The 18447-nt window shown below is 45.4% G+C and overlaps 1 protein-coding gene across 5 annotated transcripts in view; it reads left to right on the top strand.

Annotated features, from left to right (window-relative positions):
• Positions 1-18447, top strand: part of LOC130116107 (diacylglycerol kinase delta-like) — an 88550-nt gene that overhangs the window by 62788 nt on the left and 7315 nt on the right. For all 5 annotated transcript variants that reach the window (XM_056284056.1, XM_056284052.1, XM_056284055.1 and 2 more), the window contains 12 exons: positions 3537-3612; positions 4047-4157; positions 5030-5126; positions 7814-7921; positions 9969-10082; positions 11195-11329; positions 11555-11709; positions 13447-13558; positions 13873-13950; positions 14539-14658; positions 17126-17237; positions 17852-17982. In XM_056284056.1, coding sequence (XP_056140031.1) covers positions 3537-3612; positions 4047-4157; positions 5030-5126; positions 7814-7921; positions 9969-10082; positions 11195-11329; positions 11555-11709; positions 13447-13558; positions 13873-13950; positions 14539-14658; positions 17126-17237; positions 17852-17982 — 1349 coding nt within the window. The remainder of the gene's footprint in view (positions 1-3536; positions 3613-4046; positions 4158-5029; positions 5127-7813; positions 7922-9968; positions 10083-11194; positions 11330-11554; positions 11710-13446; positions 13559-13872; positions 13951-14538; positions 14659-17125; positions 17238-17851; positions 17983-18447) is intronic.

Raw genomic sequence — 18447 nt, 5'->3', positions numbered from 1 at the left:
GATGTTCTGACTGCTGCCACAACGTAGTAGTACTTGGTCTCATCCACGGTGATGTTACTAATCGCGAACTGGGGTTCGATGTAAGCGAACCATGCTGCCACAGCCGTCTCCTAGAAGTTGGGCAGTTTGAGCTAGACGGCGTAAGCCACTGCCGCTACACTGGTAGCTTCGTTTTCCATGACTCACGTCGGGGTCACCAACAAATTACCCAATTTCCCCTCGGGGAGGAATAAAGTATTCTGATCCTGATTTCAGTCTCAGTTAAATCACAAAGCGATATTCTCCTTCGAAATATCCGCCATGAGCAGGCCTGGCATGATGATCCCTTTGCCCGGCTACAGTCACTGCTGCCATAATCACTTGTCAGTTCGGGCGTCAGTCACCACCAACTCTCTGAAGATGCTAATCATTTTCACTCTAACTGCATGTGGCTATTAGCACTGGTGTTTTGCAATGAGGCTCATTTGCATAGAAAGGGGCCAATTATCCATCAAATGTATGCATATTACTTAATTTAAGTTAGGAGTGCATTTCACCCTTTGCGGATACTTTGAGAAGTACACAGTTTCCTTTTTGTCTTGTTTGTGCAAGTTTAGCAGCCGCAAAGGCCATACAATCCTTTTGTGAATTCACCAGTGAGGGTTTTGTCAGTGATTGTTTCAGAATCAGAATCATGTTTATAGGACATGTAGGTTTGCACTTACATGGAATGTGACTCTGGTTTCGTGGCTCTCTGTGTACTCAGAGACCATGACATCCTTTTAAATCGCCTGGAAAACTATTTTGCCATTAAGGATACTGCTCTTGCCTGGTTCCAATCCTACCTATATGACAAATCTTTCTCTGTTGTTATGGGAAAATTCTTTTCATCCCCAGCCCCCCTCGCATGTGGTGTCCCCCAGGGGTCAATTCTTGGTCCATTATTATTTTCCATTTACATGCTTCCCCTGGGTCAGATCATCCGTCATCAGAATATTAATTTTCACTGTTATGCAAAGGATGCTCAGCTTAATATCCCGCTTACTGGTAATGACACAGACGATCTTTCTATTTATTTTTTTTAATAATTTATTTCTGATTTTCCCCTTTTTCTCCCAATTTAGTGGCCAATCGATCCCTATTTTAATTCAAAACCCACTCTCGTACTGCATGCGTTCGCCAACTGCATCTCTCCGGCCGGCAGTCTCGAAGGAGACGCCTCCCCACTTTCGTGACCAGGCGAATCCAGGCCGAACCACTGCTTTTTCCGACACACCCAGAGACGCATTCATGTGACGAACACAAGCCGACTCCTCCCCCTCCCGAAGACAGCGTTGCCAATTATTGCTGCTTCATCAAGTCCGGCCGTAGTCAGATCTGACGAGACCAAGGCGCAAACCCCGGTCCCCAGTGGGCAACTGCATCGACACAAAGCCGATGCTTAGACCGCTACACCACCGCGGACTACTTTTCTCATATTATGGCTTGTCTGTCCGATATTAAATGCAGAATCCATGTAGGTTTGCACATACATGGAATGTGACTTTGGTTTCGAAGCTCTTTCAGTGTACTTAACATAGAATAACAACACTACAACACAACACACAACAATCTTCACATATATACACAAGGACTGACTTATACAGGTGAAGTAAGAGGTGATAAAGTGGAATAATGCAGAGAATATATCAGAGATGCTGAAATATATGTTAGCAGGTTACTTACATACATGCCTGAAGTAGATGGACATGACAGTGTACCAGTATACGTACAATGTACAGTACAGTCTATACAACATGTGCAGTACATTATATACAACATGCACAGTGCAGTATATACAACATGTGCAGTACAGTCTATACAACATGTGCAGTACAGTATATACAACATGCACAGTGCAGTATATACAACATGTGCAGTACAGTCAATACAACATGTACAGTACAGTATATACAACATGTACAGTACAGTATATACAACATGTGCAGTACAGTATATACAACATGTGCAGTACAGTACAGTATATACAACATGTGCAGTACAGTATATACAACATGTGCAGTACAGTACAGTATATACAACATGTACAGTACAGTATATACAACATGTGCAGTACAGTACAGTATATACAACATGTGCAGTACAGTACAGTATATACAACATGTACAGTACAGTATATACAACATGTGCAGTACAGTATATACAACATGTGCAGTACAGTACAGTATATACAACATGTACAGTATATACAACATGTGCAGTACAGTACAGTATATACAACATGTACAGTACAGTATATACAACATGTGCAGTACAGTACAGTATATACAACATGTGCAGTACAGTACAGTATATACAACATGTGCAGTACAGTATATACAACATGTGCAGTACAGTCTATACAACATGTGCAGTACAGTCTGTACAACATGTACAGTACAGTATATACAACATGTGCAGTACAGTCTGTACAACATGTGCAGTACAGTATATACAACATGTGCAGTACAGTACAGTATATACAACATGTGCAGTACAGTATATACTACAACATGGGTGGGTTCATTGACAGTGTTAAGCATTCATTTGAATGACAGCCTGCTGATAGAAACTGTTTTAATATCTGGTTGTTTTGGGGTACAGTGCTCTGTAGCGCCCACCAGAGGGGAGGAGTTGGAACAGGGTGTGACCAGGGTGTGATGGGTCTGCAGTGATGTTGTCTGCCCGTTTCCTGAGTCTGGAGGTGTATAAGTCCTGAATGGAGGGCAGGTTGGCACCAGTGGTTTTCTCTGCAGACTTAACTGTCCATTGTAGTCTGTCCCTGTCCTGTTTGGTGGCCAAACCAGACCAGACAGTGATGGATGTGCTGAGGACAGACTGGATTATTGCAGTGTAGAGCTGAATCAGCAGTTCCTGAGGCAGGTTGAACTTCCTGAGCTGGTGGAGGAAGTACATCCTCTGCTGGGCCTTCTTGATGATTGTGTGTCTGTTGGATGCCCACCTTGGGTCCTGGGAGACTGTGGAACCCAGAAATCTGTAGGTTTTCATTGTAGACACCATGCTGTTGAGTATGGTGGGGGGGGGCAGTGTTGGGGGGCTCCTCCTGAAGTCCACTGTCTTCTCCACAGTTTCTAGCGTGTTCAGCTCCAGGTTGTTATGGCCACACCAGAGGGCCGGCTGATCAACCTCCCGTCTACATGCAGACTCGTCACCATCCCAGATAAGGCCAGTGATGGTTGTGTCGTCTGCAAACTTCAGGAGTTGAACAGCCGGGTCACCCGAGGTGCAGCCATTTGTGGTTATGTGAGGTGTTTTAGCGCTGCGGTCTCCCTCATGCCTCTCGACGCTCGGCCGACCAGTCGTGTAACTTCAGTGACATCGTTTGTCACCTGATCCGGCAGCCCAGTCATGTCCAACGTGGTCACCCAGTCTGTCAGCGACATTCGTGTTTGTAGGGCTGCTCCGCTGCTCCGCTCCAGCCAAAAACCCACTGTGTGTGTGTGTGTGTGTGTGTGTGTGTGTGTGTGTGTGTGTGTGTGTGTGTGTGTGTGTGTCAGGCTCTCTCTCCAGTAGCTCTGTGATCAGCAGACTTTTGGTGAACGCCGACCCCTTCAGCTGTGACCCTGACAACATGTAAGTCTCTCTTTCTGTCTGTATGTGTGTCTGTCTGTCTGCCTGTCTGTCTGTATGTGTGTCTTCCTCTCTGTCTGTATGTGTGTGTGTGTCTGTCTGTCTGTATGTGTGTCTTTCTCTCTGTGTGTGTCTGTGTATGTCTATGTGTGTCTGTCTGTCTGTTTGTATGTCTGTGTGTGTCTGTCAGTCCATCTGTATATGTCTATCTGTCAGCAGCTGGTTGGTAATTATTCTACACATGGCATCTCTCTCATTGCATAAACATGGTTGTGTTGTTGCATAATTGTGTGCTGGTGTGTGTTACTATATGTTGTGCTGTGTGGTTGTGTTGCTGCTGTTGTTTTTTTTGTGTGTTGTTGTGGGTTGTGTAGTGTTGGTAATTATGCTGTTTTGTGTATTATTGTTGTGTGTGTGTTTGTGTGTGTGTGTGGTAGGGACTGCTACACAGAAAAGTGTGTGATGAACAACTACTTCGGCATTGGCCTGGACGCCAAAATCTCCCTGGACTTCAACAACAAGAGAGACGAACATCCGGAGAAGTGCCGGTACGACTACACACACCCTGCTACACACCCTGCTGCACACACCCTGCTCCACACATCCTGCTACACACACCCTGCTACACACCCTGCTGCACACACCCTGCTTCACACATCCTGCTACACACATCCTGCTACACACCCTGCTGCACACACCCTGCTCCACACATCCTGCTCCACACACCCTGCTCCACACATCCTGCTACACACACCCTGCTACACACCCTGCTGCACACACCCTGCTCCACACATCCTGCTACACACACCCTGCTACACACACCCTGCTCCACACATCCTGCTCCACACACCGTGCTCCACACACCCTGCTACATACACCCTGCTCCACACATCCTGCTACACACACCCTGCTCCACACATCCTGCTCCACACACCCTGCTACACACACCCTGCTCCACACATCCTGCTCCACACACCGTGCTCCACACACCCTGCGACATACACCCTGCTCCACACACCCTGCTACACACACCCTGCTACACACACCCTGCTCCACACACCCTGCTACACACACCGTGCTCCACACACCCTGCGACATATACCTTGCTACACACCCGTCCTGACAAGCCCAGAGTGTAGGAGTTCAGCATCCACACAGCATGTCCCTGCTAATGAGTGCTGTAAGCCTGTAATAATAATATGTGTATCGGCTGGACAGACACACACACCTACACTTCATGAGGTCTTTTCACCTTCTCAGAGTTCTGCTTCTGGAAGATTCTACAGATTCACTTCTGCCATCTTTGGCGTTTTAAGGAAAGAGACCCACTCCTAGGATCAATGGAATAGAGGGTGTATTGAACTCTGTGTGTGTGTGTGTGTGTGTGTGTGTGTGTGTGTGTGTGTGTGTGTGTGTGTAGGAGTCGCACTAAGAACATGATGTGGTATGGTGTTCTGGGAACCAAGGAGTTGCTCCACAGAACCTACAAGAACCTGGAGCAGAGGGTCCTGCTGGAGGTCAGTCAGGACCACCACACTCTGCTGTCACTGTGGAAGATGTTGATGATTTCTGTCCGTGTGTGTTATGATCACAATGAAGCTTTATCCATGCAGTACATACAGTACATATAGTACATACAGTACATACAGTACATAGTGTACATGGTGTACATACAGTACTTAACAGTACATATAATACATACAATACATACAGCACATATGGTACATACAGTACATAGTGTACATGGTGTACATACAGTACTTACAGTACATATAATACATACAGTACATATAATACATGCAGTACATACAGTACATTATTGTAAGTCACTTTGGATAAAAGTGTCGGCTAAATGACTGTAATGTAATGTAATACATATAGTACATACAGTACAGTAGATACAGTACATATAGTACATACAGTACATATAGTAGGAACAGTACATATAGTACATACAGTACATATAGTAGCTACGGTACACACAGTACATACAGTACATATAGTACATATAGTACATACAGTACATACAGTACATATAGTACATATAGTACAGAGATACTCTTCCATTTATTTTCTACACTTTATTTTACTTTGTATTTTGTTTTTGCCTTTCAGGAGTCACCTTGTTTTTACCTTCTGTGTATGCGATTGTTGAGATCATGACACCACATGACATCACATGACACCACATGACATCACATGACACCACATGACACCACATGACACCACATGACCCAGGTGTACTGTGTGTACCTGTCCCATCATTAACAAAGCTGAAACGTGACAGTCAAGTCAGTTTGACTTGTGTAGCCCAGCATCACACATGACAGACGTGTCTAAAGCCTCCTACAGACTGCAGGACTTCAGCAGGCCTGTAAGTTTGCTGCAGGCCACGCTGTGTGATGTGATCTAATAAACCTGGTACCACATCAAGTGTGATGTGTGTAGCCTGTACGATGACAACACTACTGAATCACAGGCTACGACACAAGTCCATAAAAACATCATCAGCGTGTGTGCTGCATCAGCGCACATCCTCAATCTACACCGCCGGTAGAGCGACGTGACGCCCAGCAGGACTCGAGTCCTTTTGATAGTCACCACGGCTCGAATTGTTGCTGGTTGTGTTGAATCCAGGGCATTTGGGTCACAGATGCAGACAGTGTGTTTGTTTGTGTTTAGCGCCAGCAAAGATTGTGCGTGGCGTTGATCAGTGGTCATGTTGTGCTGCATTTCTATTGGCTGGTCAGTAGACGTAGGTGGTAGCAGCAGTCACATTGTGAGACGGTCGTCCTACATTTCTGACCCTGTCAGACTTTTGTCCCCAGCTTATCTTCGGTCGCACAACCGTAATAACGACCGTCTTTGGACCTGTCTCACAGTGCGACGTAGGACCACCGGTTTGGAGCCACGACCAAAGATGTCACCACCTTTAGTCCTCTTTCTTCTGAGACGGCCCCATCACACAGTCTGTAGGAGGCTTCAGCAACACAACATCAAATCAAATCAATTTTATTGTATAGCCTGATATCACAAATTACAAATGTGCCTCAGTGAGGCTTAACAGCAACACAACATCCTGTCCTTAGACCCTCTCATGGGATGAGGAACCACTCCCTAAAATAAACCTTTAACGGGGAGAAAAACTAGGAAGAACCCTCAGGGAGAGCACCAGAGGAGGATCTCTCTCCCAAGATGGACAGCGTGCAGTGGATGTTGTGTTGACGCAGTTTACACAACACAACACTGAAAGAGGACAACAGAATTATAATGGACATCACATTTATGAAGAACATGATGCACAGGATGCCAAGCAGTGTCCACATGCCAACGGATCAGTCCAGGACCCAGGCCACGCGACCAGCATCATCATGTAAAAAAAGAAAAACTTATGTGAGGAGAGGAAGGGCAGGCAGCATCCAAATGGCGACGCCCATCACCACGGAGACCTGGGAGGAGAACCGACTGCACATGCTCGCAAGAGAGACTCACCTGACACCGTTCAAACACAGAGAAAGAGAAAGGAGGAGACGTCATTCAGAGAGAGAGAAAAGACATGTTAGAGAAGAGAACAGTTTGCAATAGTCATTAGCCATAATCAATTAAGTCATCAATTAGTCATAATCTAGACTCTGTAATCTATACTCTATAATCTGGTCGGCAGAACAGTGGTTAGTAAATTCATTGAGACAGAAAACCAACCCGCCATCCAGTACAGGTTGTGAAGCACTCAACGTAAAGGCAGCTAATTGTAGGTTAAGGCAAAAAGATGAGTTTTAAGTGTGGATGTAAAGACTCAACAGACTCTGATGGTCTGATGGCAGCAGGCAGGTTATTCCTCAACAATGGAGCCCGATAGGAAAAGGCCCTGCTGCCACCCGCTGTCCCTAGACCCTCACATTGGTGGTGGGTGTGTTGGGCAGTTTGCCATCGGACACTGCCGTTTTAACTGGACACCATCAACGCTGTTTGTTATTTAAGACAGTGTTTAAAGCAATCATTACACAACAGCACGTTAGAAACCACGTTGTAAAAGACATGACGTCACTGTCCGGTCATGTGACGTCACTACTGGTATCAAATTACAACCTGACATCAGCATGACCTCGTGTTGGCGCCCTCTGGTGGTGAAAGGGGGATTCCCAGGATGAAGGTGTGACAAGCGTGTGTGTGTGTGTGTGTGTGTGTGTGTGTGTGTGCGCAGTGTGATGGCCGGCCTATCCCCTTGCCCAGTCTTCAGGGAATTGCTGTGTTAAATATTCCAAGTTATGCGGGAGGAACCAACTTCTGGGGAGGAACCAAGGAGGATGACGTGAGTCTACCTGTCTGTCTACCTGTCTGTCTGTCTGCCTTTCTGTCCACCTATATGTCTACCTGTCTGTCTGTCTGTCTGCCCACCTGTCTGTCTGTCCAGCTGTGTGTCTACCTGTCTGCCTGTCTATCTGTGTGTGAGTCTGCCTGTCTGACTACCTGTCTGTCTGTCTACCTGTCTGTCTGTCTACCTTTCTGTCCACCTATGTGTCTACCTGTCTGTCTGTCTGTCTGTCTGTCTGTCTGCCCACCTGTCTGTCTGTCCAGCTGTGTGTCTACCTGTCTGCCTGTCTACCTGTCTGTCTGTCCAGCTGTCTTTCTACCTGTCTGTCTGTCTATCTCTGTGTCTGCCTGTCTGTCTACCAGTCTGTCTGTGTGACATGCAGTGCATGTGCATGAAGTGACGTCCATGTTATTTGTGTAGCTCAGTATCACAAATTACAGATGTGCCTCAGTGGGCTTTACAGCAACACAACATCGTGTCCTAGACCCTCACATCAGATAAGAACAACTCCCTAAACCTTTACCAGGGAGAAGAAGTAGGAGGAGACATCAAGGAGAGCACCAGAGGAGCACATGTGTTGGAGAGTCATGGTGTAATTCTAACAAGTCATTTTCATCATGACTTTATTTTCTGCCTTTAGAACCTCAGTGCAAAGTGGACCTCAGCTGTTCTTCATGTGTTGCTGATGTTGAGTGTGGTGTGAGATGATGTGAGATGACATGACATGAAAATAACACATCCTTCATTAGCAGGAACACAGATTTATCCTGTAGCTTCAAGGTGGGAATGTGTGGAAGTGTTTTCCTGCTAAACCTTCCACTTAAGAGATTTAAAACAATATATAAGATGTCTCGTCTCTCTTCTGTCCAGACCTTCTGAACCTTCCAGTTTAAGAGATTTGAAACAGTATATAAGATGTCTCTCTCTCTTCTGTCCAGACCTTCTGAACCTTCCAGTTTCAGGAGATTTAAAACAGTATATAAGATGTCTCGTCTCTCTTCTGTCCAGACCTTCTGAACCTTCCAGTTTAAGAGATTTGAAACAGTATATAAGATGTCTCTCTCTCTTCTCTCCAGACCTTCTGAACCTTCCAGTTTAAGAGATTTAAAACAGCATATAAGATGTCTCGTCTCTCTTCTGTCCAGACCTTCTGAACCTTCCAGTTTAAGAGATGTAAAACAGCATATAAGATGTCTCGTCTCTCTTCTGTCCAGACCTTCTGAACCTTCCAGTTTAAGAGATTTAAAACAGCATATAAGATGTCTCGTCTCTCTTCTGTCCAGACCTTCTGAACCTTCCAGTTTAAGAGATGTAAAACAGCATATAAGATGTCTCGTCTCTCTTCTGTCCAGACCTTCTGAACCTTCCAGTTTAAGAGATGTAAAACAGTATATAAGATGTCTCTCTCTCTCTTCTGTCCAGACCTTCTGAACCTTCCAGTTTAAGAGATTTGAAACAGTATATAAGATGTCTCTCTCTCTTCTGTCCAGACCTTCTGAACCTTCCAGTTTCAGGAGATTTAAAACAATATATAAGATGTCTCTCTCTCTTCTCTCCAGACCTTCTGAACCTTCCAGTTTAAGAGATTTAAAACAGCATATAAGATGTCTCGTCTCTCTTCTGTCCAGACCTTCTGAACCTTCCAGTTTAAGAGATGTAAAACAGCATATAAGATGTCTCGTCTCTCTTCTGTCCAGACCTTCTGAACCTTCCAGTTTAAGAGATTTAAAACAGCATATAAGATGTCTCTCTCTCTCTCTCTCTTCTGTCCAGACCTTCTGAACCTTCCACTTAAGAGATTTAAAACAGTATATAAGATGTCTCTCTCTCGTCTCTCCAGACCTTCTGAACCTTCCAGTTTAAGAGATGTAAAACAGTATATAAGATGTCTCTCTCTCTTCTGTCCAGACCTTCTGAACCTTCCACTTAAGAGATTTAAAACAGTATATAAGATGTCTCTCTCTCGTCTCTCCAGACCTTCTGAACCTTCCAGTTTCAGGAGATTTAAAACAGTATATAAGATGTCTCTCTCTTGTCTCTTCAGACCTTCTCAGCTCCATCGTTTGATGATAAGATCCTGGAAGTTGTGGCCGTGTTTGGCAGCATGCAGATGGCGGTATCCAGAGTCATCAACCTGCAACACCACCGCATTGCACAGGTCTGTCTGTCTGTCTGTGTTTGTGTCTCTGTGTGTCTGTCTTGTCTGTCTCTCTGTCTGTCTCTGTGTGTCTTTCTGTCTGTCTGTCTGTCTGATTCGCTCTGTCTTTTGTCTTTCTGTCTGACTGTCTGTGTGTCTGTCTGTCTGTCCGTCTGTCTGTCCGTCTGTCTGTCTGTCTGATTCGCTCTGTCTTTTGTCTTTCTGTCTGACTGTCTGTGTGTCTGTCTGTCTATGTCTGTCTGTCTGTCTATGTCTGTCTGTGTGTGTCTCTGTCTTGTCTGTCTTTGTGTCTGTTTGTCTGTGTCTGTGTGTGTGTGTGTGTGTGTGTGTGTGTGTGTGTGTCTCTCTCTCTCTCTGTGTCTGTGTTTCTGTTTGTCTTGTCTGTCTGTGTGTCTCTGTCTGTCTGTGTGTCTCTGTGTGTCTGTGTGTCTCGCTCCGCCTCTTATCTGTCTGTCTGACCGTCTGTGTATCTGACTGGTTCTGCTGAGTGTGTATCTGACTGGTTCTGCTGAGTGTGCATCTGACTGGTTCTGCTGAGTGTGTGTCTGACTGGTTCTGTGAGTGTGTGTCTGACTGGTTCTGTGAGTGTGTATCTGACTGGTTCTGCTGAGTGTGTATCTGACTGGTTCTGCTGAGTGTGCATCTGACTGGTTCTGCTGAGTGTGTGTCTGACTGGTTCTGTGAGTGTGTGTCTGACTGGTTCTGTGAGTGTGTGTCTGACTGGTTCTGTGAGTGTGTATCTGACTGGTTCTGCTGAGTGTGTATCTGACTGGTTCTGCTGAGTGTGTGTCTGACTGGTTCTGCTGAGTGTGTATCTGACTGGTTCTGCTGAGTGTGTATCTGACTGGTTCTGCTGAGTGTGTATCTGACTGGTTCTGCTGAGTGTGTGTCTGACTGGTTCTGGTGTGTGTCTGACTGGTTGTGGTGTGTGCATGTGACTGGTTCTGGTGAGTGTGTGTCTGACTGGTTGTGGTGTGTGCGTGTGACTGGTTCTGGTGTGTGTGTCTAACTTGTTTTGGTGTCTGTCTGTCTGACTGGTTGTGGTGTGTGTCTGGCTGGTTCTGGTGTGTGTCTGTGTGTGTGTGTGTGTAACTGGTTGTGGTGTGTGGTAGTGTCGGACAGTGAAGATCACCATCCTGGGGGATGAGGGGGTTCCGGTGCAGGTGGATGGGGAGGCGTGGGTCCAGCCACCGGGCTACATCAAAATCATCCACAAGAATCGAACGCAGACCCTCACCAGAGACCGGGTCAGTACTGCCGGCCTCGGCCTGCTGGGCTGAACACATCACACTCTAGAACATGTGACACTTGTATGGTCACCACAGAAAAGAAGAACTAGAACAGTCTGGAGACTTTTCTCCTACGTAGTATTTAGTAAGCCCTTATCTACTCCATGGAATGGTGGAGAGACACAGAGGGAAGGGTGCAGAGAGAGAGAGACTGACTCATTTAAATACCTGTGGTGTGTCCAGGCCTTTGAGAGCACCCTGAAGTCGTGGGAGGACAAACAGAAGTGTGAGTTCCCGCGGGCTCAGCCGCCGCTGTCCTCCCAGCCGGAGATGGTCTCTGAGGAAGACTCAGCTCTCGTGAGCCAGTTTGGTCAGGCTGCTGGAGCCCTAATCCACAGGTAGGACCCACCAAACACACCCGGTTAAGCACTTGTAACGACCACGGATGACTAGACTCGCTAGCCCTTGGCTAACAGGTCGGAACTTTTTGTCGACTGGTTAACCTAGTCACCCGTGGTGTGGGAGACCCAGGTTCACGTCCCAGTTCGCTAAATTGGCGTCGGAAGCGGGATATCACTTCTGACACCAACGTAGAGAGTTAGGGGGGCAGCCAGGAACTGCCCCAGCCGGGACGTGAACCTGGGTCTGCTGCATCACGGGCGACTATGTTAACTAGTCGACTGGTTAACATAGTCGCCCGTGGTGCGGGAGACCCACGTTCATGTCTAAATTACTTCTGACACCAATGTGGCGAATTATGGGGCAGCCGGGAACCGGCTAAAGGGTCGGATCCTTTAGTGGACTGGATAACGTAGTCGCCCGTGGTGCGGGAGATCCAGGTTCACGTCCTGGCTGCGGCGGTTCCTGGGCTACCCCCTGAATTTGCTACACACTGATACAGTGTTAACGCGTTAATATGGATACACATGGATACACATTTAACAAGTTTTCAAACAGGAAATATGAATTTGTCATCCAGAGAACAGCAAAGTAAAGAATCTTCATCCACAAAAATTAATTTACTACATTTCTGGGTACTGTTCTGGCAGGAAGTACTTTCTTTTGATAATGTAGTAGTAGTATTTACAGTCACTTCTTGGTACTGTTCTGGTAATATTTGCAACGGGATAAAAACTGGTACAGTAAAAGAACGGCTTGGTAATACTTGACAGCACATCGGTGTGCAGGCGAATTTGACTTCCTGTCAGAACAACACCGCTGCACCTCTGAACTACAGCCAAGCATCCACCTTTACACAGACATCACTAAAAGCAGATCAGTGACAAGAAATAAGACATCTAATAACACTCAGGCTATGAAAACTCCCCCGGGGTACACCAGTTAGAACTAGATCCTCTGGGAGTGGACAGATTCAAGACGAAGGTTCTTCTCACAACACTGTGAACATTTGACCACACATTTTGGTTTTGTGGTTCGAAGACACTGGTTTCTGGAAACACACATTTCTCTGTGACGGGGTTCAGACAACCCGTCATCCCGTACAGGAGAGTTTGATATATATATATATATATATATATATATATATATATATATATATATATATATAGCTCACATTTACGTTCCTCCTGTAGCTCATAATGGTCACACAGCTCCAACACAATGCAGATCAACAGGGACTGCTGGATAATTCTCATTCAGCTCAGAAAACCGCTTCCACACTTCCTCCACAGCCAACATCAAGCTTCAGCTGTCATCACGATGGATTTGGAGGGTTACTCCAAATGTTAAAGTTGTTTTGTTGCTGGGTTGTTAGTGTTTGCTGGAGCGAGGATCCTTGTTGCGCCTGCAGCAGTGATACTTGGCATGACTTGCTGTGTTGAGGGAAGTGCTAATATCTAGTATTACTATGTTCTACATCGCCCCATCAAGAACATACAGAAGGTCCTGCAGGCGTTAAGGTTCAGAACCCAACACAAACTTGTCAGGTCTTCATTTTAAATGCTTCATGTGAAGAAACTCCATCAGGAATGCTGGGTATCCCAGCATGCAACAGTTAGCGTCTCCACAGATGAAGTATGTTCAGTTTGTCTGAAGTAAGTGTGTTCACCATCTAACCGCAGGTTGTGTTCAGACTGGTGAGTTGTCAGTGTTCAGGTGTGTGTGTTTTCCTCCAGCATCCGGGAGATTGCCCAGTCCCACCACAGCATGGAGCAAGAGCTGGCCCACGCCGTCAACGCCAGCTCCAAGGCCATGGACATCGTCTACGCCAACTCCAAGAGCTCCGGGGTACGCCACCTCCTTCCTATCAAGTCCTCTATTAACCCGCTGCAGTCAGCCTCAGCAGTCAGCACGCGTTACTTAGAAGTATTTAGTTAGTAATTACTTCATAGCAGTAAGTTCGTGGTAGGTATTTGATGATGATGAGGATGATGAGGATGATGGATTTGAAGAGTAAAGAGGTTTCATCTGCTTTTATAAGTATACAGCGGAGTTATTAAACACAAATGAGTCTGCTGTCCTCTAAAGTTCACCTGATTTTCTTTTATATATACCTGTCTAACGATCTACCTGTCTGTCTACCTGTCTGTCTGTGTCTCTAGGCTCTGGTCCAGATGGTCAGTAATGTGAAGGCTTTACACAATGAGACAGAACTGCTGCTGGCTGGAAAGATGTCCATGGTAACTGTTTATCTGCTCTTTCTGCCTGTCTCCTCCTGTCTGTCTGTCTGCCTGTCTCTTCCTGTCTGTCTGTCTGTCTGTCTGTCTGTCTGTCTGTCTGTCTGTCTCTTTCTGTCTGTCTGTCTGTCTGTCTGTCTGTCTGTCTGTCTGTCTGTCTGTCTGTCTGTCTGTCTGTCTTTCTGTCTGTCTGTCTGTCTCTTTCTGTCTGTCTGTCTGTCTGTCTGTCTGTCTGTCTCTTTCTGTCTGTCTGTCTGTCTGTCTCTTTCTGTCTGTCTGTCTGTCTCTTTCTGTCTGTCTGTCTGTCTCTTTCTGTCTCGCTTTCTGTCTGTCTGTCTGCCTCTTTCTGTCTGTCGCTCTCCTTTTATTAAGTGTATTGGACATCCACTAATTTTTGTGAAAACTGCTACTGGTTCTGCGTATCTTGATCTCCATGTCTCTCTCAAACCTGTGGCTTAAACGGAACCAGTGCAGACACAAACAGATGATGGTTGTGTGTGGTGGAGCTGGACTGGTTTGTGTGGTCTGTGTGAAGCGAGTCCTGGTGGTTCTGGTTCTGATGGTGTGTGTGTGTGTGTGGTTCCTCTGCAGCAGCTGGATCCTCCTCAGCAGGAGCAGCTGAAAGGAGCTCTGAGCTCCGTCGCCCAGAACCTCCGACGGCTGTCTGACATCTCCTGGCTCGGTCCACTGCTAGAACCCTCAGAACACGAGGTTAGTACTACACAGGAGTAGTAGTAGTACTACTGGTGGTAGTAGTAGTTGTGGTCGCAGTTAAATTGTTATTATTGTTATCATTTTTATTAATGTTATTATCATTATTATTAGTAGTAGTAGTAGTAGTAGTAGTAGTAGTAGTGGCAATAGTGGTAGCAGCAGCAGTTGCTGAAGTAGTAGTAGTAATATTTGCTGTATTAGCAGCAGCAGCAGCAGTAATACATTATTAAATGTTCTCATTTAGCAGACACTTTCTTCTAAAGGTATTCATAAGACTGGGCCGTCTGGGTGGCGTAGCGGTCTATTCCGTTGCCTATAAATCAACACAGGGATCGGCGGTTTGAATCCCCGTGTTACCTCCGGCTTGGTCGGGCGTCCCCACAGACACAATTGGCCGTGTCTGCGAGTGGGGACCCGGATGTGGGTATGTATCCTGGTCGCTGCACTAGCGCCTCCTCTGGTCGGCCGGGGCGCCTGTTTGAGGGGGAGGGGGAACTGGGGGGGAATAGCGTGATCCTCCCACACGCTACGTCCCCCTGGTGAAACTCCTCACTGTCAGGTGAAAAGAAGCAGCCGGGGACTCCACATGTATGGGAGGAGACGTGGTAGTCTGCAGCCCTCCCCGGATCAGCAGAGGGGGTGGAGCAGAGTGGGGTAATTGGCCAAGTACAATTGGGGAGAAAAATCCCCCTCCCCCCAAAAAAGAAAACTCGTTATGAGAAAAGTAATGAGTTTTAAAATGAGCAGGTTGGTATTGCAGTCCTGCTTAGAGAGCATGTGTGGAGACCTGGAAGACCTGGAGGAGGAAAGTTTTTAGGTCTTAAATGAAGTAAGGGACTCTGGTCTCTGATCAGAGACAGGAGTTCATTCCATCTTTTGGGAAAAGTCTGATCCAAGATCTCAACCCTCTAACGCCTCCTACAGACTGTGTGATGGGGCCGTCTCAGAAGAAAGAGGACTAAACGTGAGACATCTTTGGTCGTGGCTCCAAACCGGTGGTCCTACGTCGCACTGTGAGACAGGTCCAAAGACGGTCGTTATTACGGTTGTGCGACCGAAGATAAGCGGGGACAAAAGTCTGACAGGGCCAGAAATGTAGGACGACCGTCTCACAATGTGACCTGCGTCTACTGACCAACCAATGGAAATGCAGCGCAACATGACCACTGATCAACGCCACGCACAATCTTTGCTGGCGCTAAACACAAACAAACACACTGTCAGCATCTGTGACCCAAATGCCCTGGATTCAACACAACCAGCAACAAAACGAGGTGCGGCAACTACTGAAAGAACTCAATTCTTGCTGGGCGTCATGTTGCTCTGCCGGTGGTGTAGACTGATGATGTGCGCTGATGCAGCATGCACACGCTGATGATGTTTTTATGGACTTGTGTCGTAGCCTGTGATTCAGTAGTGTTGTCATCGTACAGGCTACACACATCACACTTGATGTGGTACCAAGTTTATTAGATCACATCACACAGTGTGGCCTGCAGCAAACTTATAGGCCTGCTGAAGTCCTGCAGTCTGTAGGAGGCTTTAATCATAGTGGTAATAGTAATGCTAGTAATACCAGTATTATTAGTAACAGCAGTGTTATTAGTAACAGCAGTATTATTAGTAACAGCAGTATTATTAGTAACAGCAGTATTATTAGTAACAGCAGTGTTATTAGCTATAGCAGTTTTATTAGTAACAGCAGTGTTATTAGTAACTGTGTGGCTGCCACAACAGCAGTGTTATTAGTAATAGCAGTATTATTAGTAACAGCAGTGTTATTAGTAATAGCAGTATTATTAGTAACAGCAGTGTTATTAGTAACAGCAATATTATTAGTAACAGCAGTATTACTAGTAACAGCAGTGTTATTAGTAATAGCAGTATTATTAGTAACAGCAGTGATATTAGTAACAGCAGTATTATTAGTAACAGCAGTGTTATTAGTAACAGCAGTATTATTAGTAATAGCAAGCAAGCAAATTTTTATTTATATAGCACTTTTAAAAACAGTTACAAAGTGCTTTACAGTCAATGCACAAAATATGAATAAATAAATAAAATAAACTGAATGAATATAAAACTAAATATATAAAAGATATATGAAATATAAATATAAAAATAATATAAAAATTTTAAATATATAAAATATAAAAATCAAAAATATATAAAATTAAAGATATATAAAACATAAATCTATAAAATATAAAAATTCAGAATATTTAAAATATAAAAATAATTTAAAAATTAAATGAATATGAAATAAATTGAATGAATATAAAATATAAAAATATTAGTACTAATAATTATCACAGTAATAGTAGTAGCAGTTCCAGTAATAATTGATTTAATAATGACTTGTATCTCCGTCCCCTACTGTCTGTCCTGTAGTTCTGAATTGCTGTCTGAAACAATGAAATGAAAGATTTGCTCATGTACCATCTGCCCATCTGTGCCTCTGCAGGGTGTTCTGACAGATAAGAGAAGTCGTAGCACAAAGTTCCGACTCGTCCCCAAATTCAAGAAGGACAAGAACAACAAGAACAGGGAGACCTGTGCTACTCTCTCTCTTCCAGGTACCTTCTGCCGCCTTCTGTCTTTCTCTGCATCACTCTTTCTGTCTCACCTCAATGTGTTTATGGTGAATAGAGGTTCTGGTCCGCTGAGTTGATTTGGGCTGGATTCAGGGTTTGTAAAATTATTCTGCTTTCTGGGTTTATTGGGTTCCTCGGCCTCCCACACACGTCACCTGTCTGGCTCCATTGCAGTGATTGGGTATAGATATTTAGAAACACAGGCTCTGATTGGCCAGCTTCCTGGTCCTGTTTGTATATGGACCACGGGGTGGCGCTGTGGGGGTTGTGGTGTCTTTTTCTCTGCCCCGGTCAAAGAATCCATTTCGATCCTGTTAAAGCCTCCATGTTGAGGTACTTGTTATCAGGTCTGATGTCCCACAGATTGGCACGTTAGCTCATGTTGTTGTGGAAAGACAACGTGAAAAGAGAATATTCAAGGTGGGATACGAGAGCGTGAATAAAGCTTTAAAATACCACAGTGTGCTGCTCAGATTTGTCGAGAATAAAAAATTGTGATCTGTGGGTTGTTTTGACCGGGCTTCTGTGGTGTTTCTGCTGTTGGGCTGTTTCCTGTCTGTCTGTCTGTCTGTCTGAATCACTTCCTGTGGTCACAGTTCACCAGTGGGGTACGGAGGAGGTGGGGGCGTGGCTGGAGCTCATCTCTCTCCAGGAGTATAAGGACATCTTTATCGGACATGATGTCCGTGGGGCCGAACTCCTTCACCTGGAGAGGAGAGACCTGAAGGTAGCATCCTTACTAACACCGACTAACAAGATGGAGGGAGGATGAATGACTGACAGACTAGCTCGTTAAATGGATGTCTAATTAGGCTGATGGCTAGCTGTCAAGACAGCTGACAAGCCTGATGGATGACTGAATGATTACCTAGCTTGAAGGATGCATGAATGAATAAATCATGATTGGACGGATGGATGGATAGATGGATGGTTGATTGATTGATTGATTGATAGATGATGAATGAATGAATGGATAATGAATAGATGGACTGATGGGTGTCCATTGCCCAACCCTAATTCCCCCTTGGCCCTACCCTTCCATTTTGCGCTTGGCTGCGTAGGATAGGGTGTCCCGTTTCTTTCGGGGATCAAGGGGTAGTGGCCAACTAGCCCTCCAAATGGAGCGTTTTCAGATGCAGACTCCAAATGCAGTGGTAGAAAAAATTCCCAGAATGCTTTGTGAACTGAAGCA

Source organism: Lampris incognitus, chromosome 7, assembly GCF_029633865.1.
Source record: "Lampris incognitus isolate fLamInc1 chromosome 7, fLamInc1.hap2, whole genome shotgun sequence".
Classification (NCBI taxonomy): domain Eukaryota; kingdom Metazoa; phylum Chordata; class Actinopteri; order Lampriformes; family Lampridae; genus Lampris; species Lampris incognitus.
Note: the sequence above shows the minus strand (reverse complement) of the source record. Positions and strands in the feature narration are given on the sequence as shown.